This window comes from Zootoca vivipara, chromosome 3, assembly GCF_965207765.1.
Source record: "Zootoca vivipara chromosome 3, rZooViv2.hap1.1, whole genome shotgun sequence".
Classification (NCBI taxonomy): domain Eukaryota; kingdom Metazoa; phylum Chordata; class Lepidosauria; order Squamata; family Lacertidae; genus Zootoca; species Zootoca vivipara.
The window spans coordinates 48,775,697-48,803,150 of NC_142586.1; the positions used below are offsets into that span (position 1 = coordinate 48,775,697).

At 42.3% G+C, this 27,454-nt stretch overlaps 2 protein-coding genes across 5 annotated transcripts in view; one reads left to right on the forward strand and one right to left on the reverse strand.

Annotated features, from left to right (window-relative positions):
• CDC40 (cell division cycle 40) overlaps nt 1–27,454 on the forward strand; it is a 45,120-nt gene that overhangs the window by 10,411 nt on the left and 7,255 nt on the right. For all 3 annotated transcript variants that reach the window (XM_035109062.3, XM_088666006.1, XM_035109061.3), the window contains 9 exons: nt 3,452–3,538; nt 6,520–6,649; nt 18,775–18,858; nt 19,497–19,636; nt 21,029–21,125; nt 22,585–22,724; nt 24,354–24,428; nt 26,121–26,166; nt 26,958–27,059. In XM_035109062.3, the coding sequence (XP_034964953.2) occupies nt 3,452–3,538; nt 6,520–6,649; nt 18,775–18,858; nt 19,497–19,636; nt 21,029–21,125; nt 22,585–22,724; nt 24,354–24,428; nt 26,121–26,166; nt 26,958–27,059 (901 nt within the window). The remainder of the gene's footprint in view (nt 1–3,451; nt 3,539–6,519; nt 6,650–18,774; nt 18,859–19,496; nt 19,637–21,028; nt 21,126–22,584; nt 22,725–24,353; nt 24,429–26,120; nt 26,167–26,957; nt 27,060–27,454) is intronic.
• METTL24 (methyltransferase like 24) overlaps nt 24,579–27,454 on the reverse strand; it is a 102,984-nt gene continuing 100,108 nt past the window's right edge. The window contains exon 6 of one of the 2 annotated variants that reach the window (XR_015948937.1): nt 24,579–25,719. The gene's annotated coding sequence lies outside the window, so the exon portion shown is untranslated. Of the gene's footprint in view, nt 25,720–26,158; nt 27,096–27,454 lie in introns of those variants that run through there. The other variant, XR_004692188.3, reaches the window with a different exon arrangement.

Sequence of the window (27,454 nt, forward strand, 5' to 3'; positions counted from 1 at the left end):
GTTCTTTGAATGCCACCAACTTTAGCAATAATATACAGTGCATAATATTCTGTTTTGAAAGACTCATTCTTTCCTCCTATAGAGAGCCACACAAAAAATACTGACCTACGATAAGAGGCTACCTGTCTTTCCCTGTGTCCTGCAATTGGGTCTGTGGGGCCTTTCCATCCAGCCCACAGTTTCTCCTTCACCAGCCCTGTTCCACCTGCCTCTGCTTCACAGTGAATCGTTGCAAGCTGCTGCTGCTGTTGCTTCCTTCTGCTGCATTTTCATGCTGGACTCAGAGAAATATTTTCTTTTCTTTTCTTCGTCTAGCATGGAAGGAAATTGAGCTGCCAGTGGAGAAACAGATCACTCTGTTAGGGTATTAGCAGCCTCCGTTCCTTCTGTGCTGGGCTAAGGGAAAGAGAAATTTATAACCCCATCCAGCAATTAGGAAAGCTGAATACAGTAGAAAGAAAGTAAATGAATTGTGGTTGAGGGTGGGTAGAAGGAAAGCGTGGGGGTGGGGTGGATGAAAAGAGAGGGGAAAGTATGGCAGAGACAAAGAAAATCGGTGTTTTGCCCATTTCTGCTTACTGTTGGTAAGTGGCCCTTCAACCACTGCTCCCCCAAGCCCTTGACCCAGGGGTGGGGAACCTTTTTCCATCTAAGGACCACATTCCCTTCTGACTGAGGGAATGGGATCTAACCTGGCCAGTGTCCCAAAGGCCAGATAGAAAGGCCTGTAGTGTCACATTTGGCCCCCCATTCTTAGGTTCCCACCCCTGCCTCGACCACATATCTCAAGAGAATGCAGCATTTGGCTTTAAAAAGACTCCCCATACCATCTCTATTCCTGTGCAGACATAACACCTAAGCACGTTGTTTTTCCCTTTAATTGTGTTGCATCTCAATACCTTAAGCATGGTCTGAAAACATGGCAATGTCAGAATGCTCATCTTGTGTTTCTTCTCACTCTAGCCTGATGGCTCTTTCCACTGACGTACTAGGCCTAGCCTAGCCTAACCTAATTTTCTCAATTTGTGGTATCTGTTGGTTAACTTCCACATCTGAATTGCCTATTTAGTTCTTGGTTTCACGGGTCGAGAAAAATGCTGACAGTGGAAAACAGATATAGGGGAAATTTACAGGGGCAAAAGCAGATCCTTTGTGGAAAACTTGAGGCACGTTAAGACTGGAGAAAACAAATGTATGCAGTCCAGAGAGTGACTTTAGTCTTACTCAACTGTGTGCATGTGCAGTGGCCTGCAGATTCCTGTGCTTTATGTTTCAAACAACTTTGGCAACTCGCCTGCCTTTTAAAAGCAGGTTGCTATGCAACATGCAGGGGCTGCAGTTCAAGGAACTTTACTCCAAAGTGCTGACGGTCATGTGGAAATAGTCATGCAATTCTGTAGACTGTGGGCAAAAGGAATATTGGTCATGATCAAAAAGAGCTCACAACCTAGTCCAGTGACTTTTTGACTACTGCTTTAGTAACATAACAACCTTTGTAACATTGCAAGCTGTTCCTCTTTAAATTCTAGCCATTAGTATAGTATAACATATTGTCTAAATTGCATGATTAGTATGTTATGCTGAAGGGAAATAATTCCTTTCAGCGGCAGCACCTTTTACCATATGGAGTCCCACACCAAAGGGTACAGGGGGTTGCCACTGGGAGGAGGTAACTTAAAAGCCCCCCATGTGCAAGCAGAATATTGCATAGCTTGCTGCGGAACCCAATGACTTTAAACTACATGGAGATTTAATGTTTGGAAAAATGTCTTGTGACATTTCTTTCATTCGTTACTTATACGGGGGGGGCAGATTGTATTTGTCATTAATATTTTTGTTATAGGATTTCACTCCTTGGGAAAATAAGTTGGGGTAGCCAAAATGGTCAAAGGCCTGGAAACGATGCCTTATGAGGAACGGCTTAGGGAGCTGGGTATGTTTAGCCTGGAGAAGAGAAGGTTAAGGGGTGATATGATAGCCATGTTCAAATATATAAAATGATGTCATATAGAGGAGGGCGAAAGGTTGTTTTCTGCTGCTCCAGAGAAGCAGACACGGAGCAATGGATTCAAACTACAGTACAAGAAAGAAGATTCCACCTAAACATTAGGAAGAACTTCCTGACAGTAAGAGCTGTTCGGCAGTGGAATTTGCTACCAAGGAGTGTGGTGGAGTCTCCTTCTTTGGAGGTCTTTAAGCAGAGCCTTGACAGGCATATGTCAAGAATGCTTTGATGGTGTTTCCTGCTTGGCAGGGGGTTGGACTGGATGGCCCTTGTGGTCTCTTCCAACTCTATGATTCTATGATTTTTCTCTTTGACATCTGGTGGGAGGGCGTTCCACAGGGCGGGTGCCACTACCGAGAATGCCCTCTGCCTGGTTCCCTCTAACTTCGCTTCTCATAGTGAGGGAACCGCCAGAAGGCCCTCGGCACTCGACCTCAGTGTCCGGGCAGAATGATGGGGGTGGAGATGCTCCTTCAGGTATACTGGACCAAGGCTGTTCCAGTAATGCAAAATGGATTAATCTGTTCCAGACTTTTAAAAACAACCCCTAAAACAGCAATTTAACATGAATTTTACTATCTAACAAGACAATTGATCCATAAAATGGAAGCAATAAACAATGTACCGCAGTCACACAATCAATCAATAGCTGAACTGGGTTCCACACAGTCACAAAAACAGAACAAAAAAGTGCCACAAAAATGCAAAATACATAGCAAAAACAGACAGACCTCAGTATAACACTCAAAATGGAAGTGTGGCACTCAAAACGGAGCATGTTCAACTTCCGAAAAAAGTTCGCAAACCGGAACGCTTACTTCCAGGTTTGCAGTGTTTGGGTTCCAAGTTGTTTGAGTACCAAGGCGTTTGAGAACCAATGTACCACTGTACAAGACTAAAGGGGAGCTGTGGTGAGCTGTATTGTCAGAAAAGGTAAATGGGCACTTCCTATATTTGGAAGTATAAGCATTTTCTTAATGTTTTCTTTTTCTCCCCCCCCCCCATGAAGTTACAGTCTCAGCAATTTATCCACAGGAAACTTCCTCAGTGTGGGGACTGTACCACATCAGAAGCAAATGTGATTAGCATTTAGTGCTTTAGAGTTAAAAATAAAAACATGGTATTAAAAGTAGTGAATGTTGCCACTTTGTAGAATCAGCTCATTGCCTATGATGTGCTGTCAGAAAATGAAAAAATTCCTTCAGTAGCACCTTAAAGACCAACTAAGTTTTTATTTTGGTATGAGCTTTCGTGTGCATGCACACTTCTTCAGATGAAAGAAGAAGAAGTGTGCATGCACACGAAAGCTCATACCAAAATAAAAACTTAGTTGGTCTTTAAGGTGCTACTGAAGGAATTTTTTTATTTTACTTCGATCCAGACCAACACGGCTACCTACCTGTGTCAGAAAATGGTTTTCATTAAAAATACAATTGAATTTTCTAGGAAGATGTGGAAACGGGGGTTCACCTTGATCCAACTACAAAGGAAGTTCAGTTCAACCCAACCTATGACACCATGTTTGCACCTGAGGTAAGCAAACTAACTTTTTAAAAAATATGAGTAAGTTGGAACAATATTGGCTCTTCAAGGAACACCCTGTGAACTGTTAAATCATTCCTGTATAAAAAGCTACCCTTTAAAAATAGGAATAATACTATATTCTACAGGTATTTCTATAAATCTTGATCTGAAGTGAAGCAAACTTGGCTTTCATTTTGTATATGTTACCTCAATGAAATTATTTAAACTCTTAAATTAAGAACTTGAAATGTGGAATAGGTAGTCTCTTCTCATAATAAAGCAATAATTTACACACACACACACACACACACACACACACACACACACAAGTAAAAATTGCAGGGTAGTAAGCAGAAAAAAATTAGAAGTCATATGTCCTTGTGAACATCTTTTTTAAAGTCATCCTTTTAAAATTTCTATAATGAGGCCACTTAAAGTTGCAAATAGGTATGCTTATCAGGCAAGAATCATGGAATTGCACACTCAAAGTACATAATTAATAATTTATTATTTATACCCCACCCATCTGGCTGTGTTTCCCCAGCCACTCTGGGCGGCTTCCAACAGAAAAATGAAATAAAATAATCTATTAAACATTAAAAGCCTCCCTAAACAGGGCTGCCTTCAGATGTCTTCTACAAATCTGGTAGCTTTTTTTCTCTTTGACATCTGATGGGAGGGCGTTCCACAGGGCGGGCGTCACCACCGATAAGACCCTCTGCCTGGTTCCCTGCAACTTGGCTTCTCGCAACGAGGGAACTGCCAGAAGACCCTCGGTGCTGGACCTCAGAACGATGGGGGTGGAGACACTCCTTCAGGTATACTGGACCGAGGCCATTTAGGGCTTTAAAGGTCAGCACCAACACTTTGAACTGTGCTCGGAAACGTACTAGGAGCCAATGTAGATCTTTCAAGACTGGTGTTATGTGGTCTCGGCAGCTGCTCCCAAACATTTCCATGTTTGGTTGAAATGCTTAGGATATATCATGTTTAGACCAGGGAATATTAGACAAGATGAGTACTGTAAAAGAAAACCATGCATTCTTCGCTGTTTATAATCTTCTAGCCAGGGGTTATGTTGTTTATTTCTTTCTCCCCCATTTGTGGAATCACACAGTTGGTGGGTATACTGCATCTAGCCTTCTCTCTCTCTCTCTCTCTCTCTCTCTCTCTCTCTCTCTCTCTCTCTCTCTCTCTCTCTCTCTCTCTGATGAAATGTCATATCTGTATACATGAGCGGAAGCAAAGGTAAAATTCTGAAGGTCTGATTTATAGTAGATGACCATATGCAATGCAAATTATTTGTACTAAATGCTCAAACAATTCATATGTTTCATAATTTGTCAGATAGGAGGGTCACTTGTACATGTCCATACACAATGTGTCATGTACTAACACAAATCATGGGTACACTAAAATGTACACTAATCTGACTGCATGTAAGATCTGTGCTTTATTATTTTGCATGTTGTTTGTTTTTCTGACTTTGCACAGTTTCAAAAATATAATCTGGATATACCCTTATCTTCTACATTAGCAATATTTATCATGGCCTTAGCAGCAGCTGAGAATGTAGAAAGCATTGTAGTAAGTTACCCTTTTTAAAAAATCTTCACAAATCTTAAAAAGAAATACACTTTAAAGGAGTGTGCATAATAAAATCTACTCAAGTACAGCGTGGAGGGGGGGAGGTTGGAAAATAATATTTACTATATAAAAGCTGTCAAATAAATGGACTATGAAAACATTTTAATCTTGAAATCGAATATTCCTCATGGAAAACACCTCTGGGGAAATGCAACCAGTATAAAAATACAATATAGTTAGTTTTAATACATGCACCTGTCAAAATCTTGAAATTGTTGCTGTCCAAAGCTGTAAGTTATTTGTGTAAGCTTGAGGCAGTTTTCCTAGGTTTAGCCAATCAGTAAGTGTAGTTTCCATTCCCCATGGAAAAAATCATCTGAAGCAAGGATGTTAATATGTACACTAATTTTCTGTTTATTTGTTCTTTTATAAAACTTAGTCACAGTTTAGGTTTAAATACTGATTGTGAAGTTTCAACCTGTATTAAAAGCACGAGAGTGTACGGGAATGCTTCAATAAATAGAAATGGGTTTGCTTCTCCTAACCCTTGAGAAATAGCAAACAATGCATGGAAGGAATCTGATTAGATTTAGCAAATGTGGCACAACATTACTTTTCTGGTGGTTGTGTACATACTCATTTTAGGTTCTCTGTGAGTTATACTACACTTTACAGTAGCTGGTTTATGAGGAGCTAGGCCTGGTGCCAGCAGTTGGCCAGGTCAGGCATTGTCCAAGGATCCCAGGGGCTCCAAAGGGCTCTCACCTGGCCAACCTGCTGGACCACACTCCCCACCTAGCCCCCAGAGCTATTTCAGCGATAACAGGCAACGCTGCCAAGCTCAGTTCCCATCCATGGTGGCCACTTGCGCTGTTTAATTACGGGGAAAGTGCTAGCCACTCATTAGTTTTGCTGGTCAAATTGTATGCAGAGGGTTTAAAACAGTAATCTAGTAGGATGGATCACAGTGGATGTTGTCCTCAGGACAGCCTTCTCCAACCCTAGTGTCTTCCACATGTTTTGGATTACAGCTCCCATCTTGCATGACCATTGACCATGCTGCCTGAGGCTGATGGGAGTTGTAGTCCAACAACATTTGGAGGTCATCAGGTTGGGGAAGACTGGATTAGACCAGAGTTGTTGAGCCCTAGGTTAAAATGCCCAGCTAGTTGTGCAGCTCACTGAGTGACCTTGGGCCAGCCAGTCATTACATCTCATGATTGTTAAGGATAAAATGGGCAGGAAGAGAATCACTTTTATTCCCCCAAGAGCCTTAGAAGAAGAGCAGGATGAAAATGTTAAAATGCATGGATACACATATGCATATAAGAGTAGCGTGTGAAATGGCCTTTAATGGCAGCCTAGTGGATATCCTTGTAGTTATTATATTATTTTTAATGCAGTTTGGGCCGGTGAATCCATTTAGGACTCAACAGATGGCTGCACCTAGGAATATGCTTTCTGGATATACAGAACCAGCACACATTAATGATTTCATGTTTGAACAACAGAGAAGAACATTTGCAACCTATGGTAAGGTATATTTCTTGGATAATCCTTTTGCGATCTTGAATCTGCTGCATTTGTCTGTGGTTGACATGGTCTGATAGAGTTCAAAGGTTTTAAATATACTCTTTATTAGTTCTAAACGTTAGCTAGTTCAGATAATTAGAAAAGGGGTCTGATTAGGAGTGCAATATCCACATGCTATGTCCTAAGGAAGGTCATTGATCTTTGTGCATGGGTCAGTACACAGTCAATAGCCGCTTGAGGTCCTTGTCTTCCAGTTTGGAGACCTAGAGGTAGCATATGCCGTGTCCCTGTTTCCACCAGAATTGTCAGAAGCTACAAAGCATGTAGCTTTCAGCCAGGTATCTTTAACGTCTCAGTCACTCTTTTATTTGCTAATGCCCCCCCCCCAATCTAAATTTTAATTACATGAACTCTGAGGTGGGAATTCATTATTCAGTATACAACACAGGCAGAAATGTACTTGAGTCTATAAGACAGCTGAAGCTTCTTTTAATTACTATGTGCTAAATGTATGTTAAAGTATGCCACAACTACTTATTTGTATTTATATTTGCTATATGATAATTTGGATTTCTGTATTGTATTTGTATTTGTGGGCTAGGGGATTGTTTAGGGGCTTTCGTTGGGGAGTGTATTCTTTATTAGTTTGTACACATTAGTATTGTTAATTGTTTTAATTATTTTTATTCTGTATTTTGTGAACCACCCTGAGACCTGCAGGTACTGTATAGGGCAGTATCCAAAATTTAAATATAGTAATAGTAATAATTGCTAGCTTCTAATCTAAGTTGAAAGCGTTGTTGAGGTTGAACTACCTTTGCTCCAACATATGCATCATGGTGAGATAAGTGTTTTGGTTATTATGTATTTTCCTAAAATAACTAAATAAGTACAGAGCATACTATATCTGCAAGACATGCCTCCAAACTCTTGCCTCTTCAGAAGCTGCTTTGATTCCTAGAACCATTAATGCAGTCCCTTTTCATGCTGGTTCCCCTGGAAACTGCTAGGTTATCGAGGAGTTATAGTTACCGGATCTTTTCCAATTGTGAAATGCTGCTAGAGAGAGTGGAGCAGTGCTGTTGTTAATTCAAGTGGTAGTTAATATCATGAAGAGTGCTGTATATTTTCTGATTTTTGTGTGCTTTGATTTCGATCCTGACATCCACTAGCAGCTTCTTTAAAAAATGAAGCCTAATTATAAGAGTAACTTGAAGGAAGTGTCAACTAGTGAATGGTATTTCACTATTCATTAGCCTTTGAGATTATTGTGTAGATGTCCTCTGTAAGAGGATCAGTGAATAGGAGTTTCACAACAATAGTGGTAGTGAACACAAGGACAACAATTCTGAGAAGTACATATAAACATTGTGCAAAAAGATTGAAGTCTAAAAAGATTCTCTGTGTCCATTCTATAAGCCTCGTGTTGCTGCTTTAAGCAATCCTATATGTCAGACAGTTCAATTGATTGTGGCAAGTAGAGGGAGGAAGCATCTTCAAGAAACCAAAAGAATGGCTACATAGAAAAAGGAAGACCCTGTCATTTATCTATATATATAAAATGCAAGTGTCCCTGCGTCCAAGTTGTCCTGTGTGTCCCTGGGCTACTGCGCATGTGGCCCAGGAACACAGGGATTGGACCAGAGACTTAGAACACACACACGCCCTCCCCCCCACCCCTCTGTCTCCTCCAACTGCCGGTCCCAGCCAGACAGCGCGTCGGGGAAGCGAGTGTGGAGGCTGGCGGAGGTGAATGGGGGGGAGGAAGGGCGCCTTTGAGGAGCCCAGTCCGGCTCCCGCAGCCGCCGCCGCGTCCCCAGAGCCCGATGCCGCCATCTTTGTCCGCCGCCTCCTCCTCCTCACAACGCTCCCTGGCCCGTGAGAGGAGCGACGGGGCCGCAGACTTCCCTCCCTCTCTGCGCTCGCATGGGACGGAGCTTTGGAGACCTTCTCCGAAGCCCACTCATGCGGGAGGTGCGCGGCGAGGCGGCGGGGGGGTGAGAAGCGCTCCTCCCCCCCCGCCGCCTCGCCACGCAGCACCGACATGGGACGGGGCTTCGGAGACCTTCTCCGAAGCCCCGTCTCATGTGGGAGGTGCGCGGCGAGGCGGCGGGGGGGTGAGAAGCGCTCCTCCCCCCCGCCGCCTCGGCACGCAGCGCCGGCATGGGGCGGAGTTTCGGAGAAGGTCTCAGAAGCCCCGTCTCATGCGGGAGGTGCGCGGTGGGGGGGGAGAAGTGCTCCTCCCCCCCGCCGCCTTGCCACACAGCGCCGACACGGGACGGGGTTCAGAGACCTTCTCCGAAGCCCCGTCTCATGCGGGAGGTGTGCGGCGAGGCGGCGGGGGGTGAGAAGCGCTCCTCCCCCCCGCCGCCTCGGCACGCAGCGCCGGCATGGGACGGAGTTTCGGAGAAGGTCTCCGAAGCCCCGTCTCATGCGGGACGTGCGCGGCGGGGGGGAGAAGTGCTCCTCCCCCCCGCCGCCTTGCCACACAGCGCCGACATGGGACGGGGCTTCGGAGACCTCCGAAGCTCCGTCCCATGCCGGCGCTGCGTGGCGAGGCTGTGGGGTGGTGGTGGTGGAGCGCTTCTCCCGCCCCCCGCCGCCGCCTCGCTGCGCACCTCCCGCATGAGACGGGGCTTCGGAAACCTCCGAAGCTCCGTCCCATGCCGGCGCTGCACGAGAGGAAAGTAATTTGTCTGAAACCCTGAAGAACCACAGCTAGTTAGCATAGCTAATATTGAGCTCGATAGACAGACTTATTTCTTTATTTTAACAATTTACATGCGGACTAATAACAATAATCTCTAAGTAGTATACAGGTGATTCAGCACAGTATAATAAAGATAAAAATCAGTTAAAACTATAAAATCAGAACATAGTTAAAATGTCTGCTGAAATAATAATAAAAGTCTTCCATAGCTGCTGTACGTCCAACAGGGAGGGACCTGTGCAATTTTAGCTGAAAGAATTGAGTCCATAACAGCTTCTGGTGGATCCAGGCTGTGCATCTGAGCCATGATAGTGACTCCCCAAAGAGCTCGGTGATAAGGAACGGATATAATGAATCTGGTGGTCCTTAGAGTATCCTGGACCCAAACTGTTAAGGGCTTGGTAAATTGATACCAGAACCTTGAACCTAGCCTATGGGCTGCCAGTGAAAGCTTTTAAGTACCAGAGTGGAAGCAGTTGTCTGTCCCTATCAACAGTCTAGCCACAGCATTTTGCACCAGCAGGAGCCTCTGGTTCAGACCCAAAGGTAGCCTTAGTCTTGGTATAAGGCAGCCTCCGATGTTCTGAGAGCAATTTCCCATTTTAATTGAGATTTTTCAAATAAACAAAAATTATATAACAACAAACAAGACACATAAGAGGGCAACAATTTTTGAGCAGTATCAGCTTTACAAATAATCCCAAAGCCACTGGAATCTGCTAATCACTAATGTCTATTCCAATATGATGTCTGAAAATGGTTGTAAATGAAAGTAGAGAGAATGAATAGCAATCTGTGGAGAATTTTTTTATCTCCCATCCGCATATACCATTTTGGAGAGCTCTCCAAAGATAGCCCTTAATGTACCATTGCAATGTCTATATATATGGGGAAATGTGCATGGTGCCTTAGAATTAAATGTTGGTGTGGTTTCAGCGTACTTTATAAGAAGAAAAATACTTTGCTTTCCTATTGCATCCATGACATGGTGACTGATTTCCCTCTGTAAAATCACAATAAAATAATTTTCTAAATACCAGGTTGCAGAGAAGGACATATTGTCTGTCTCCAAGTATGCAAGCTTCTTTGCACAGGAATGCGCTTCATGCCTAAAATGTTGCTAGCGTAAGACAAAGGCACCATTGTTCAGTTACATCAGGCTAATAAAATAAGCTAGGATGTTGGCAGTAGGAACTAATAAATCTAATTCATCCAGATACTAGCCTGTCTTCCAGGCCCATCTTAGTGCTCCACCATCGCAGTGCTGGTAGCTGGTCATAGTCCTTATGCACCAGAACTTATGCAGATTCCTTATGCACCAGAACTTATTTTAAGAGAAGAAAAAAGAAAAAAAAAAAGACCAAAGCCTCAATTTTGCCCCAACTTTTGCATTTAAGTATGTACATTATGTTTCAACCTAGAAAGAACATTATAGTATGCTTGAAATTATTCACTCATTCAGAACTTATTCTTCACCAGCTAAAATATGTTTCTACCAATTATGCTTTGCCAAGACCATTGAAGTCCTTCGCTTTTAGGAAGGTAGCCAGTCATTCAAGATCTTTGCTTGCAGAGGAGCATTTTATTTTCAGGGTATATATGGGAGGAGAGCGATATCTGGGAAGGGAGAGTATTGTTTCTTTTCCATACTCTGACCAGTAATAAAACATTTCTCCACTATCCATAAGCAAGATTCTACCTGCTGCATGATTGAAGCAAGTTTCATGCTGCCAGTGGATTATTCTACCCTGAGCTTGACCTTTGTGTGAATAGACAAACTCTGTGGTTTCATTTGGAAGGGAGCCATTCAGCTGCCTTTTGTCAGCATGCATGCTGGCCAGTGGCACTGCGGATAATTCCATCTTGCAGTGATAGCATTTATAGACCGGATGTCACTGAAACGAATAATATTTATTAGCAGCCATATGCTTGTGTTGACCACATCACTTCCATTGTGTTTTATGTCAAAAGGAAGGAAGGAAAGGATCCTTCTCAATCTTTTGTGTTTTTGGACTGTGCTTTTAGACAACTTGCCATTTGCTTGTAACCTCTCAAAGGCAATTTAATGCTTGTGTCCTTACCACAGCTGAGTCAGTTCTGTTGCCACAGAGAAGGTAGGGAAGAGAAGGCAGTGCAGTCTCACAAATGTGTCCTTCTTTTTAATGACTAAAACCATACAGTGTTCATCTTTCATTTTATTCAGGTTCACTTCTCAGAGACTGGGGTAGGTGAACAGCATGTGGGCCTGTTTATTTGTAATTGGGTTGGGGGGGAGTTAAGTCGAAGGTTCTAAGCAGAGACCAGTTACATAAAAAGAGGTCTGTTTTTAAAACAGCAGGTTTCCCCTTACAGCTGCATTTCGAAGTCTCTGTCAGAAAAAAAAGATAGGAATCTCTTTCACATTCTCAGCATAAAGTAGGAGTTGTTCAAAGTCCTTTTCATAAGGAAAAGATGCTGAATGAAATGCAGGCTGGCTGTAGAGAACACAGCTCCCGCTGAAGATTAAATCTCACCCAGTGGCTCCATTCACGATCACTCGGTTTGAGGGAGCAAACAAATAGTCACAGAAATGGCATTAATACAGTGAGAGGACAAATAAGCTACTGTATTGATTTTGACATACATCCAAATTGGCATTTCAGACTTAAATAAGAACTGTGAAGTTGAGTCTACTGAGAAATTTGCTCAATTGCCCCATGCAAAGACTGTGGGATGCAAAGGGTTAAGTGCAGTCAAGTCACAACAATCCCTAGATAGTCCACTTGGAGGACTGAGGAGGAGGATATGACTAAGCGTAGTTTCCTCTTCCTTCACATGCAAATGAGTTGAGGAAGTGGCAGATAAATCCTGAAGGAAACAGCCATTTTCCCTCTCTTGGACCAGACCTCTTGGACTACACACATCTTAGTGAGTCTCTCCCTCAAGGCCTCCAGCCTAGAGAGAGAGATGAGATGGAGTCTCACTTCTTATAAGTGAACTTCACAATGTATATATTACCTTTTAACTAAGCAAGTCTACCTCTTGAGTGTGCTGTACCTCGAGATGCTTGTAAGTAAACATCTTTTATACTTTTAAGAGCATTGTGTTGTGTCTTTCCTTTTAAGAGGGAAAAAGGGGAAATACCAGGAAAATACACTTTATTTTAGTGGCTTAAATCAAGCCTGCGCAAACGTTCTTCTGCTGTGTATTTTGCAAAAGGGGAATGTTTTACTCTGCTAAAGTTTTGTGCTTGCTAGCGCAAGCGGGGATAGGATATATTAAACAATATCTCCTCATCCACATTCCTGAACATTCCCACATAGGGTTATTGCGGCCCAGAGTTGCGTATTTTGTGTATTTTTGAAGGATTGATTTGGATTGTGATTTTGAACTCTGTAGGATTTTTCCAGTTAGGATTTCCTGGTTGAGCACATGGTCTCTTTGTTCTGCAGTGTGCTTGGGGGATTAACTACCCCTCCCCTCCCTCAGAGTTTACAGCACTGAGAAAGCTCAGAGGTAGTGAAGATATTTTTGAGATTTTGAATTTGATTTTTGAAAGATTTTTGAATTTTGGAAATTTTTGAAGTTTTAAGATGGCAAGCTCCAGTTTTGATAGTGAGGCAAGACCAAGTTTTATGCTGCTGGATGACAATAATTTTGTGCAGTGGAAGCAGCGCGTTTTAGTTTATCTTGCTGCTAGGCGTGTTCTGCAGGCCATTAAGGAAGAAAAGCCTACAGGAACCGATGCAGAAGCTTTAGCTAAGATAGAAGCTTGGAGTATTAAAAATGATGAAGCCAAGCACATAATTTTGAGCAGTTTGAGGAATGAGCATCTATCAATGATAAATTTTGAAGATGATGCATCTAAGATCCTAGAGGACATTGAACGCATTTATGCACAATCTACAGAGAGTTCCTATAGATACTTGTTGGATAAGTTACTCAAGTTGAAGATGAATTCTAGAGAAGAGTTTACAGAGCATTTTAAGAATTTTTCTGAGATTGTTCAAAGAATTGCCCTTACTCCCAGAGCCTTTGATGATGTGACTAAAGTAACGTTTATGCTTGCATCATTGGGACCTACGTTTGCTCCATTTAAAAGTATAATGGATCACACAAAGGATTTAACTTTTAATGAGCTTATCAACCATTTAAGAGAGGAATGCAGAGATAGCCTTGATTCTCAAGAAAGGAATCCAAGGAGGAAGGATAGCAGCTATGCATCCAAGCATTTTGGAAAGTCCAGACAGACATCTAGAGAAATAATTTGTTTTAAATGCAATGGGAAAAACCACATAGCAAGGAACTGCAAGAGTCAAAATGGGGATAAAGTTGAATCCCACCCCTCAAAACCACAAGGTGTTAAAAAGGGGAGTCATGAGCAAACCATGTTGATGCAGGAGAGGAGTTTAGCTGTCCAGGATTGTGAAAATAAGCGCAATAAGTGGATTCTTGACAGTGGAGCGAGTTCTCATTTCTGTTATGAAAAGGAGTATTTTAATGAGATTAATGGGGATGAAACCTCTGAAATTGAGATTGCTGATGGCAACATTGTAAAGGCAATTGGTTCAGGAACTGTGAATTTGAAATTCAACGTAGATCATGAAACAATTAATACTAAGATAACTGAAGTTAAGTTTGCACCAAAGCTTAATTGCAACTTACTCAGCGTGTCCAGTTTGGACAGGAAAGGTTTTAAAATTACATTTGAAAAAGGACAATGTATTGTGACTAAGCATGATGAAGTTTATGTTCAAGGCACACTAAAGGATGGTGTATATGAGCTTAATGTTTCAGAGAACCAGCAGAACCAGTCTGCAAAGGTGGCGCAACCAAGTCAAAAGGACGAAGGAAGTCTGGAACTCTGGCACAAGAGACTTGGACACAGAGACACCAACGTTATTCTGGAACTACAGAAAGGTGATCTTGTGAGAGGTCTGCAGGTAAAGCAAAGCAACACAAATACACCAACATCAAAATGTATAACTTGTGTTAGTGAGAAAGCAACTAAACCTTCTTTCCCACGTTGTGCAGAGAAGAGAAGCACTAAAGTATTGGACATTGTCCATACAGATCTATGTGGACCAATGAATGTGTCTTCTCTAGGAGGTAATAAATATATTTTGATATTTTTGGACGATTTCTCGAGATTCTGCGTAGCCTACTTTATCAAGGAGAAGAGTGAGACAGTGGAATTGTTCAGGGACTATCTTAACATGGTCAAGAACAAGTTCCAGCGAGCCCCTTCCATTTTAATGTCCGATAATGGTGGGGAATTTTGTTCACATGAGATGCAGGCCGTCATGGCTAGAGAAGGCATATCACACGTGACCACAGTTGCCTACACACCCCAACAAAACTCAATTGCAGAGAGGAAATTTAGATCCATTTTGGAAATGACAAGGTGCATGCTAAAGGAAGCTAACTTGTCACACAGGCTGTGGGGTGAAGCGGCTCGTTGCTCAGTCTATCTTCAGAACAGACTGCCCACAAAAGGCGCAGAGCGCACACCATTTGAACTTTGGCATGGAAAAGCCCCAAATTTGTCACATATACGTGTATTTGGAAGTTTGTGCTACTATCATGTGCCCAAGGAGCACAGACACAAACTTGATTCCAGAGCGAAGGCAGGGATCCTAGTTGGGTACGCTTCTGGAGGAAAAGGATATAGAGTCTTGGATCCGCAAACTGGCAAGACAAGTTCGCAGCATGTAATTTACTTCGATGAGCAAGGCAAAGTTGATACAAAGGACACTGCCATTGATTGTTCCAAGGAGCCACAGGATGAGGAATTTGTGATTTTTCCTTTTGAACCAATACAAAGTACTAATCCAACTTCTAGTGTCGTAGCACCCCCTATAGGTGACACCCGAGAAGACGTGGAGGTCCAGGCCCCTGGCAGCACCAGAGACGAAGATGATGACGAGCAGCTGTATGGGGATATGCCACTGCTGGAGGAGGATGAGGAAGCTGATGCGGTCGAAAGACCAGAGGTCAGACGCTCATCCAGAACCAACAGAGGTGTTCCACCATTACGGCTGTCCTACCTTACAAGGTCGGCGTCTCCACAGGAACCTTCCAAATGGGAAGAGATAGAGAGGATGCCACCAGATGAAGCCAGTCTCTGGAGGAAAGCTGCTCAGGAGGAGATAGATGCACTTCATCGGAACAGGACCTGGACACTCACAGAACTACCTCCTGGTAAGGAAGCAATTGGAAGTAAATGGGTGTTCAAGGTTAAAAAGGGTTCAGAAGGGGAGGTGCAACGCTACAAAGCTAGGCTTGTGGCACAAGGTTTTTCCCAGAAGTATGGAGAGGATTACGATCAAGTGTTTGCACCGACAGTTCGATACAGCAGTGTCAGACTACTTTTAAGTATTGCAGCATCTAAGCAAATGTCAGTTTACCATATTGACATTGCGACAGCCTTTCTTCACGGCGAAATTTCTGAGCAGATTTATATGAAGCAGCCCAAAGGTTTCATTAAACCAAATGAGGCACATCTAGTGTGCAAGCTGCAGAAAGGACTTTATGGTTTGAAGCAAGCAGCGAGGGCTTGGAACCAGAAACTCCATGAGATGCTGGTGCAGCTTGGGTACAAGCAAGGGACTGCTGATAAGTGCTTGTACACCAAACAAAGGAATGGACAGTTTTCGTACATTTTAGCCTTTGTTGACGACCTTTTAATTTCTACGTCAAATGAGAAAGACTATAAAGACATAGTCAAACACCTCAACAGGGAAGTAGAGGTCAAGGAACTTGGAAAAGTGAAATACTACTTGGGAATTCAAGTTGAGAGAGAAGAGGATGGATCGTTCTTACTCAGTCAAAGGCAAAAGATAACTGAACTGATTGAAAGCATGCAGATGCAGGACGCACACCCAGTTGCGACACCGATGGCCACAGACTTCTTGAAGAATCAACAAGGTTCGAAGTTGCTGCCAAACAACACGCAATACAGGTCAGCGATTGGCAAACTTTTGTATTTGGTTACCACATGCAGACCTGACCTGGCAAGTGCAGTGGGGATCCTAAGTAGGAAAGTAAGTTGTCCCACTGAGCATGATTGGGCTGGAGTTAAGAGGGTTGTTCGTTATCTAAAGGGAACCATGGACTGTAAATTAAAACTGCCAGCTGTCAGAGACCCTAAACTGCTTGGGTACACTGATGCGGATTGGGCTGGGGACAATAAGGATTATAAATCCACAAGTGGCTATGTTTTTATGTATGGGGACGGAGCTATTGCATGGGGCAGCTATAAACAGAAATGTGTAGCTTTATCGTCCACAGAATCTGAGTACATTGCGGCTTCGGAAGCTTGCAGAGAGATCCCCTGGCTGGATCAGCTCCTGAAGGACTTTGGCGTGCCAAGAACGGGACCTGTCAGCTTGATGGAGGACAATCAGAGCAGTATGAAGCTGACACAAAGTGAAAAGTTCCTTGCACGCACCAAACACATTGGGGTCAGGTACCACTACATACGCCAGGTGATCGAGGATGGACTTGTTGAAATGTGTTACTGCAACACTGACCAGATGACTGCAGATGTCCTAACAAAGCCCCTGCCAAGAGAGAAGTTCCAGGATCTTCGTGGCAAGCTGGGACTCTTGGGTGGTTGATTAAAGTTATTTATGTATGTTTTTGTGTATGTTGTGAATTGCCTGAGAAGGGGTTTGTGGGATGCAAAGGGTTAAGTGCAGTCAAGTCACAACAATCCCTAGATAGTCCACTTGGAGGACTGAGGAGGAGGATATGACTAAGCGTAGTTTCCTCTTCCTTCACATGCAAATGAGTTGAGGAAGTGGCAGATAAATCCTGAAGGAAACAGCCATTTTCCCTCTCTTGGACCAGACCTCTTGGACTACACACATCTTAGTGAGTCTCTCCCTCAAGGCCTCCAGCCTAGAGAGAGAGATGAGATGGAGTCTCACTTCTTATAAGTGAACTTCACAATGTATATATTACCTTTTAACTAAGCAAGTCTACCTCTTGAGTGTGCTGTACCTCGAGATGCTTGTAAGTAAACATCTTTTATACTTTTAAGAGCATTGTGTTGTGTCTTTCCTTTTAAGAGGGAAAAAGGGGAAATACCAGGAAAATACACTTTATTTTAGTGGCTTAAATCAAGCCTGCGCAAACGTTCTTCTGCTGTGTATTTTGCAAAAGGGGAATGTTTTACTCTGCTAAAGTTTTGTGCTTGCTAGCGCAAGCGGGGATAGGATATATTAAACAATATCTCCTCATCCACATTCCTGAACATTCCCACAAAGACCTCACTCAGAGTAAAACTGGGTTCTATAATGCTTGGCTTATTTCTATAGAATCCTCATCAGAATAGTAAAATCCAGACAATTGTCATTTACAATACCCGCCGGCGAAAACAGAAGGAAGGGTATCCTACAGAAACACAGGGATGAGCCAGGGGGTTGGAGGGAGGAGGGGCGGGATACGTCATGCATCGGGACAGGGTGGGGGGAATCACAGGGATGACCCACAGCAACGCATGGCCGGGCCAGCTAGTATTTATATAGAATCCTCATCAGAATAGTAAAATCCAGACAATTGTCATTTACAATGGTCATCCTTGCAAATTGTTCATGAAAACCCACCTCACCAGCTGTTTTGGCAATTGACCAGACTCTGGGTTGGATTGGAGAATTGCTACTTTTATTAGGCAAGCAGATTGCACTCTAAAGCTATTATTCAGTGTAGGTGTGTTAAGGTGGAAACTTTACTATGTTCATTCAGTTAATTGTATTTGTATGCTGCCTTTTGACAGGGTCATTAAGGTTGTTAATATCTGCCACTTTGAGTCTGAGATTTTTGTTTAAACAGTTCATTCTTTGCTGAAAGCAAAGTGATCCTGTCTTCTATAGCAGATGATCCATGACTAGTAGCTGTCATATTCATATACTGCCACCTAGTAATAGATACTTTTGGTTGAGGCCTGCCACATCACCCAAGTTATTATTGGCCTGCTTTCTGTCTTTATCTGAATTAAGATAGTATAGACTATAAACTAGGAAGCTATTATCATGTATCCACTAGTTGAAAGGGTTGCTAGCATGGCAGGCACAGGGGCACTTGTCCCTACAGAGACCTTCTCTGGCATCCAAAGGGTCCCCTTCCCTTGGTGAAATCAGGTTTGAAAGAAGCACACTTTTGTATTCTGGGTTCAAACAACATGCTAAGCCAAATGATGACTTAGTTCAGTGCAACAGCAAAATGGCCAGGGAGGAGCAAAGTGGTCACAATTGCTTCTCCAGAAAGCTGCATGTCTGTTCCTTTGTGCTAAGCTGTGCTTTGGCTTCACTATGATGGATGTGTCCTCAGGGTAAAGGTCTTCTGAGAGTTGGTGGCTGAAATTGGAGGTCTGCCAATAAAAATATTTCACAAGAGATGAATCTTAAAATGTTATGGTTTTGTCCTTCCACAGGATATGCTTTGGATCCCTCAATAGATGATTATGAAGTTCCTACTAAATATATTGGTTCTGTTGAAGAAGCTGAAAAGAATCAAGGTAAAGAATATTTGTCATAGTGTCGCCTAATTACAAAGTTCAATCGTTTGTGTGTGTGTGCATTAACAAAATGTTTAAAATAATTTGTATCTAATGGATGAAACAGTAGTTTACTTAAGCTACTATTTCATCCAGGTGAAATAGGTGCTTTTAAGCAACTGTTGTAGGACATACAAAGGGACTGCTTCTTGAACATAGCAGGAGTCAGGCATAGTGTGTAAAGAGCTGTGTGTATCTCAGCTTCTTGACAAAATGCTAACAAGATCTGCATCTTAGATGTTTCTTAATTTGAGAGTGCAGAAGGCGGCGATAGGTCAGTTGCCGATGAAGGCACAACTCTCTAGAAAGGTTAATAAAATATAGTGTATTAAGAGCTGATTGGTTTATCGTCTTGCAATTTTACAGCTACCGTTCACTTTGCATGCAGTGCTTGTTTCTTGTTTGACAGATCATTTGAAGATGCATGTCCAAGGCCAACAAATTGCACACAAAAGGTTCAGCTTCCCCTAATCCAGTACATTCTCTCTTTTCTGGCAACACTGAAATGATTCAAGTGCAATGGTGAAGTGTGGAATGTGCAAGAATACATTGTCGTTCTTAAAGTGAACCTAGACATAAACTTCTGCTACTCCCTACAGGTCTGACTGTGTTTGAAACGGGACAAAAGAAAACCGAGAAGCGGAAGAAATTCAAAGAGAATGATGCATCTAACATTGATGGCTTCTTGGGACCGTGGGCAAAATATGTTGATGAAAAGGATGTTGCAAAACCTTCAGAAGTGAGCACCCCTTGTTTATTCTTCGAAGTAGAATAGTAGTGATGCTTAGTCTGGGATCCCATGTCTGGTCATAGGGGAGTTCCTCACACCTACAGCAGGGTTTCTGGCTTTCCCTTCCAACTCCAGCTGCTCGTATTGGATTGAATGCTGCCCTGAGAGTCCCCTGAGCTTCTGGTGACTCTGAGGATGGGACATGGAGGGCTGCAGTGGGGGGGGGGTCTTGAAAAGTTCCCATTGTCAGAATCAGTGTAGGTTTATTTGGGCAATCTTTCTGAAGGCGCAGCAAGTGACAGGAGATACCAGGGCTGCACACCAGTGGTGGGTGGGAGCTGGAGCCAGTAGTGGGCCCAAAGCAAGAAGTGGCCAGTGCAGAGTTAACAGTGTCTACCCACCGTGTTGGGCTGAATTCTTTTATATTGTACATGCACATCTCTGCTGTTCCTTCTTGGCCATTAGTGTGCTTTCTATTGGTCCCTTCCATTCCAAAACTGCTTCTTCTTGAAGCAGCAGCAAGGTTGATCTCTTCTCCATTGGGTGCTTGTCCCCCTAGCAAAATTTGCCTCCCTCTCCCCCTGTCTCAATATTGGGTGCCTTTCTCAAGAGACTCTTGTTCTGTGTCAGGATTTTCCTTCTGCCTGACTTAGTTCCTAACTAGATGAAGCTGACACTGCCATAAAGGGAAACTATTAGGCAGGGTGTTGGAGGCACATGCATGCTTGGAGACCGAACCATAGAGCTCAGTGGCTAGAGCAGCATCTTTTGAAGTGGACTTTTTGACTCAATCTCTGAGCCCACACATATGCCCCATCTTCACTGTGGTGGCAGGTGATCAGAGTGATTTCTGGGTGAAGGTATGGGACATGCCACTGTGTCCAGTCTCAGATATAGTAAAATATTGGATTTGTCCATTGATTTTTGTAGGCATTTATCACTTTCATCTCAGTGGTGCTACTTAAAATTAACATCTTGCTGTAAGCCAGTAAATTACTTATCAGGTCAATAAGAGTGTTCTCCCTACCCTTCTTATACCTGTACCTCCTTATTTCCAGCTAGTCGATTTCATTTCACCCTCTACTTGGTTTTCTGCTCACTTCATATTAAACTGCTTTTGGGGTTCCCCCTTTCAACTTCTGCAAACTTTGGAGTTGTGTATGGCTGTTGCTGTTTGACTATACAGTATAAGCAATGAATTGAATCAGAATTGGGAAACATGTTTAGAATTTATTGTGTGAAAACTTGTTTCTAAACTGACCTTTTGTTTAACATGCTTTTTTGACCTTTTTTCCTAACTAGCATTAAAATTGGAAACTTTAAGTGAATTCAGTGAAAATATTCTTCTAGGTTTTGTTGTAAAAACAAGACTGGTAATTTTTAATGTTTGGGCTTACTTAGGAAGAACAGAGGGAACTGGATGAAATAACAGCAAAGAGACAAAAGAAAGGCAAACATGAAGATGATAAGCCTGGAGAAGAGAAGACTATTTTGCATGGTAAGTGCTTTCTTTAGCAGCTGATTTGCATTTCCTGCATCTACTTTCAAACACTTGTTTATCAGGAATAATGTATGTTGTCATTTATTTGCTATGTTAGTTCTTCTTGCAGTGTACTATGTAGGAAGAAACGATCTCTAAAAGAAAACATGGTGCCAGAAACACAAGGGGGATTTCAGTAAGGAAGAAACTTAGAAACAGCCTGGTTTTGTTGTTTCTGGTAACACCGGAAAGAATTTCAAGATGTGGTTAAATTTAGCTTGTAGGCAGATTGTATTATTGGGAACACTGTGGAAATGTCATTTGCTTGTATATTCATCTCAAATATCAGTTCCTTGTATTTTAATTTGGCAGCCTCCTTTTCTTGGCTGTCATTTGTACCACATCAAACTTAATCGTTTGAATCTTTACTTTCGTCAACTTTTAGATCATTACATATTGACAAATCTTGCCTCATTTTTGACGATACTGTATAGGAATGTAGGCTTCATTGTTGACTATAAAGGCTTGAAATTGTCAGTTTGAATTTTGCTGCTGATGTGGAAGCAATTCATAGGATTATGGGGGAAAGTCTTTGTTCCCTACTTCCACATCATGCATTTTCTTAACCTCTCTTCGTCACATCTCTCCTGAGATTCACACATGTGGCAGGACTTCATTCTCATCTCCTTTTTTATAGAACCCTCTTGCCCATCACCACAAATGCAATGATAAGTTGCAAGTTAACTTTGAAATTTGAAGTTACATGCAGTGTTTTAATGTACATTTCACTGCTTGGTGCCTTCCTCAAAGACTGCATGGTGTGTGCAGAAATTGCAAACAGGATTTCTGAATTGTTTCTCATTGGATTTTCATAAACCAATTTAAAAAAACCCTAATATTGCAGTCGTCAATTTCGATGTTTCTTGATACAGAGCTGGGTATTTTAAACACATGAACATTTTTAACATAAATATTATACAGTGGTGGGTATAGCATTTTAGCCTATGGAGATTTAAATTGTCACCTAAGAGGCATGAAAAAGCCAGCTAGAATATAGTATTTAAGATTATGAATGTGTGTATCTGGTCAGGATAAGTTAGTTTTTGAGCTGTGTACACCTGAAGGAGTGTCTCCACCTCCATTGTTTTGCCTGGACACTGAGGTCCGGTGCTGAGGGCCTTCTGGCGGTTCCCTCGCTGCGAGAAGCAAAGTTACAGAGAACCAGGCAGAGGGCCTTCTCGGTAGTGGCACCCACTCTGTGGAACGCCCTCCCACCAGATGTCAAAGAGAAAAACAACTACCAGACTTTTAGAAGACATCTGAAGGCAGCCGTGTTTAGGGAAGCTTTTAATGTTTAACAGACCATTGTATTTTAATATTTTGTTGGAAACTGCCCACAGTGGCGGGGGAAACCCAGTCGGATGGGCGGAGTATAAATAATAAATTATTATTATTATTATTTTATTTTATTTTGCAGTCAAAGATATGTATGACTATCAAGGGAGATCCTATCTTCATGTTCCTCAGGATGTTGGGGTTAACCTACGTTCAACAGTGCCCCCTGAGAAATGCTACCTTCCTAAGAAACAGATCCATGTATGGTCTGGTCATACAAAGGTAAGAGGCAATTAAAATATTAAGTTTTCTTTGTTTCATGTTATGCTTTCTTGCCATTAACTCAGTCCTTTTTTTATAATTGTGGGCCCAGCATCATTTTTTTTTCCAATTTCAAAAATTGTCCTTGTACAAACTTATTTCATGTGCCAGCTTGTATTAATTCAGTACTTGGCGATCATATATAAGTGGAGACACTTGGGGGTAGATTCAGCTGCCCAGTTCGGTTAGTAGAAGCCAGCACAAGGACTCCCACTAGCACAGCCAAGCTTTCCCCCGTGCCGCCTCCAAATCCTCTCTGTTGGGTTGGGAGAACAACCAGGTTATGGGGTGAGGAGGAGAAATAGGAGGTTGAATGTCCAAAGTCTTCCAAATGCAGCACTGTATGGTTGCTCCACAAGTTGCTAAACTTGCTAAATTATTTCCTTTGCCCCTAGGTAAGGTTCCTCTGCAGTGGAGGCATGAGGGGACTCTGCATTATCCCAATTCTCACCCATAGTTTAGACCGGTGTCATTAGGTGCACAATAGTGTTCGTTTGCTAATGGTGTGTGAAAACCTTATTACTATATTCGGAACTATGAATATTTAATTTCACACTCTATATAGGCCATCATTCTCTCACCATTAAGCCATGATACAAGCACGCAAATCCCCTGAGATGCAATTCTCTCAGCCTAACTGATAATTCCCTGTCATGGGTCCCTGTTAGTGAACTAAACTGGCTTTGAGATATGTGTTTCCTTATTCATACAGAGGTTATTTATATATTTTGCACCGGTAGTCCTCGCTGTACATTTTTTAGAATTACAAGTGTGTTTCTGTGATTTTATGTAGCTAATCTTTGAGACTTTCTTAGGGAGCTTATACAAATTGAGATGCCTACTTGGAGATGGTGGGAATGGAATGGCAGAAATTATTCCTCAAACTTTAGCACATATAGCTGTCATTTAGATGCAGTATGCTTAACTTGAATCCATTAGGAGACAAAAGCACCCCAAGACCATGGGCAAACCTGCAAAACTTTGGTTCAGTTAGATTTGGAGTGCCTGCTTAGTAGTTACTCCCAGGCTTTTTCTATATGTCATATGAAGCTGTGGGCCTGACTCAACTAAGGTGTTGCGCTAGCGAAAGCCAGCGTAATGAGTCCCAATAGTGCAACAGAACTACCCTCCATGTGTGTCCCCTGTACCATCCCCAAATCAGGTTGGGAGAACCCCAATAACCATGCATGGGGTGGAGGTAGGAAGGGGAATTACACTGATAAAGCTGTATTCTAAAAACAACAGCAACAACCGGAGCCTTTTATTCAGGGGTGAGAATAAAAATCAGTGTAATTTCAAAATATTGATAATGTTTTGAAAAGGAACTCACTTTCCAAACACACAATATATGTTTCTTCGTTAAGAGATTTGGTGGGCACCAGTGCAACTTGTGCTACTTACTTTATTCGGTAGTATCAAGATAGCGACCGGTTGAATCAGCAAACGGAATTGTTGCTGTGCCAACAGCTAAGTCAGTGGCATTGGCAGCCGCCCTTTAACAATGAATGTCTCCTATAGGATCCAATATAAACATGTTTGGGGGAAAAGAAAAATATTTGTAGCTATTTCATAGTTGTTTTTATTTATAAGGGAGTCAGCGCTGTCAGACTGTTTCCTCTTTCTGGCCACTTGCTGTTGTCTTCTTCCATGGACTGTAAAATTAAGGTGAGTACCTTCAGAAAGTACACTTATTGCTGCCTACAGATGGCTAAATTCACATCAAAACGTATTGGGATATGCCTCCCCTTTGACACTCATGTCAAGGCAAATTCAGCTGTTGCCTTTTTGTTGCGCTAAAGTAAGAGGTCAGGTTCATAATGGAATCTTCTGTTTATCATGAAACAAATACAGTGACTCTTTGATCATTGTAAAGCAACAAGACTACAGCAATATATACCAAGCGGGTTGCTGTACAAACTTTTTGTGTGGGGATGGGAATCTCCTTGGCCAATGGCTTTAACTTAGCCTGTAGAACTCAAGTCATATGTTCTGGTAACCTTTACTATTTCTTTGTTTCCTTCAATAATGAGGACTTCAAATAGATGTCTGACATCTGTTCAGCTACTCTGCATTGACACCTTGCTCAATACAGGCAGCAATCCATCTCCATAAGTGAGGGAAAGAAATGCACACCTGCCTCTCCATAAGGCAGAGGCCTTCGTGCATAGTAATAGCCCAGTTTTGTGTTGTTTCCACCTTTAAAAAATTCCTGAAAAATGGGCTGTCACGCATGCAAACCTTTGCATGGAAGATGCACCTCACATGTTACTGTTTGTGTTTGAGCTCGAATAGAGAGGTGTGTGCCCCTCCTTCATGCAAAGTGGATTGCTACTCACATAAAGTATGGAACAGGCTATACTTTTCCAAAACTGCTGTTAATTGAGACAGCATGCAGTAGTTCTCTTACATCCCAGTCCACCACGCTAGCCACTACATTACACTGGTTTTCTCTTTTTAGGGATGCAATATTTATTCAATTTATCTTAATTTCTTTTGATCAGTGGAAAACGTGACCCTGTTTTTTAAAAAGTGTATAACTATTCTCTGCTGCCTTGTGGGATATCATTGAGAGAAGAAAGGACTAAGGAGTAAACCCTACACAAATCAGGAGTGGAGTCCTTAAGATGGTAGCATGGTGCCTTGTACACCTCCTTCCAGCAACTCCTGCATCCAAGCTGGTGCCAAATGTATTGATTGCTCTGCTTTCCTTTGGGCCACATGAGTGGGCAGCCCAGGACCCCCGTACACACCACCCAGGTTTGGGCCCCGCCAGGTCACTTTGGTGCTGCAAATGCAACAGTTTGTTTCTCAAGACAGGCGGATGCCAACAATACAATATGTAGTAAGACATTGGGGGGGGGGGAGAGGTGCACATGGCAATGCAGCTGGACTTTCCTTCTCCATTGCTGCTGCCACTCTTCCCTTGTTTGTTGAGATGCAGTTCCATTAAGTAGCTCTGTGAACAATAACATGCTATGAATCAGCAAGTTCTCTCGGTATAACATTTTTCAAATCACAGAGTTAATTACATTTTGTACATTTTGTACCTGTGTTGTTATATTATGGGGATTACTTTTTTTAAAAACATAGTTTTTCATTCATCAGGTGTTCTAAAGTTTTTTTTTAACCAAGAAACAATGTTAACAGTACTGGATTTGAAATAGTGTACTGTAAATGTATGTTTTTCTTTTTCCTTTTTTTGTTGAATTGCTTCAAGAAGATTTATGGGAAGCGATTCATAAATGAGGCAAATAAGATGGGCTTGTTTTAAAATAATAAGTTGTGTGCATCAGCCGTTCTACTTGCATTTTGTGTCTTCATTAAACCATATTGTAAAATGTATTTTCCACCCACCAGCTCTGGGAAGTATATGGTGAACGAAGATGCTTACGAACTTTCATTGGTAATACTTTTTTATTTTTATAAAATCAGCTTTTTCATAAATGATAATTGTGTCAGTTGTGTTGCTGCCTTTAGCAATAAGTCCAAATATTAATGTGTGCCTCAAGGGAATAATTAGAAGTGATGGATGCTAAGAAAATAATAATTGAGCATGGTAGTTCAAAAGCCTCCCTGCAGTACAATTCATTCATGTATGGTGCATAGCTAAACACAGGTTTATCCCAAGTAAAGCAATCGGGTGGTACCAGAGGGGAGGGCAAGGGAAGCTCCCACCCCAACAAATAGCTTGTCCCCATCCCCGTCTCCCTGGATCTTCAGGGCTGCTTGCTTGTTTTTAGAATGGGGTCATTAATGTGAAATATATGTATTTTTGCTCAGCATCTCTCTCCACTTATATTTTTAAAACTATGGTTCATGTGAAGTAGCCTAAGGACACCCTGATCCTAGTGAGGGGTGGTGCACATGTGGACCTGGGCCTCCCTGTGCGCAGCCACTGCTGAATTGAGAACTGCATGTGCAAAAGGGTGCTGTGCCCCTAGTTTCCAGTGTTGGATTGAGAACCACAGTCACAGCACTTGAGCCCAAATGGTTTGTGTTCTTAATTGGATAGAATAGCTTGCTTTTAAGGGGAAGTGGGGGCGATGGAGATGGGAGGACTGAATAGAGGGGGAGGTGAAAAGTGCCTGAGCCGTATTGCAAATCAGACACTGCGCATCCAACAACTGCCCTAGTACAGAAAAGAAAAACCTCTGGTTCCCTTTCCTACTAATACTATATATATTTGTCCTGCAGGGCACAGTAAAGCTGTTAGAGATATATGCTTTAACAATGTTGGGACTCAGTTTCTCAGTGCTGCATATGATCGGTATCTTAAACTCTGGGACACGGAGACAGGTAGGTGAATGCTTCTTATGTTTCCTCTTCTGATACCTGTATTTTTGTGAATGACAAAGACAACTATTAAAAGTGCAACAGGGTGACAGGAGTGCAGATCCCTGTACAGCATTATCGTCTTAGAACAGCTTTGCTTTTTGGATGCATTTAAACCATTCTAGAAAATGGTTGGTTCAAAACTGAAAGCCTTTCAGCCACATAAGAGTGTATTTATCAAATAAGGAGACGTAGCTCAGTGATAGAACATCTTGACACTCTGGCATTTTCAAGGTGGGCTAGGAAACACCATTGTCTGAATCCTGGAGAGTTCACTGCCAGTCAGGACCACTGTGAACAATCTTGAGTTAGATGAACCAGTGGTTTGAGGGTAACTTCCTATATTTCTGTACTCCAGA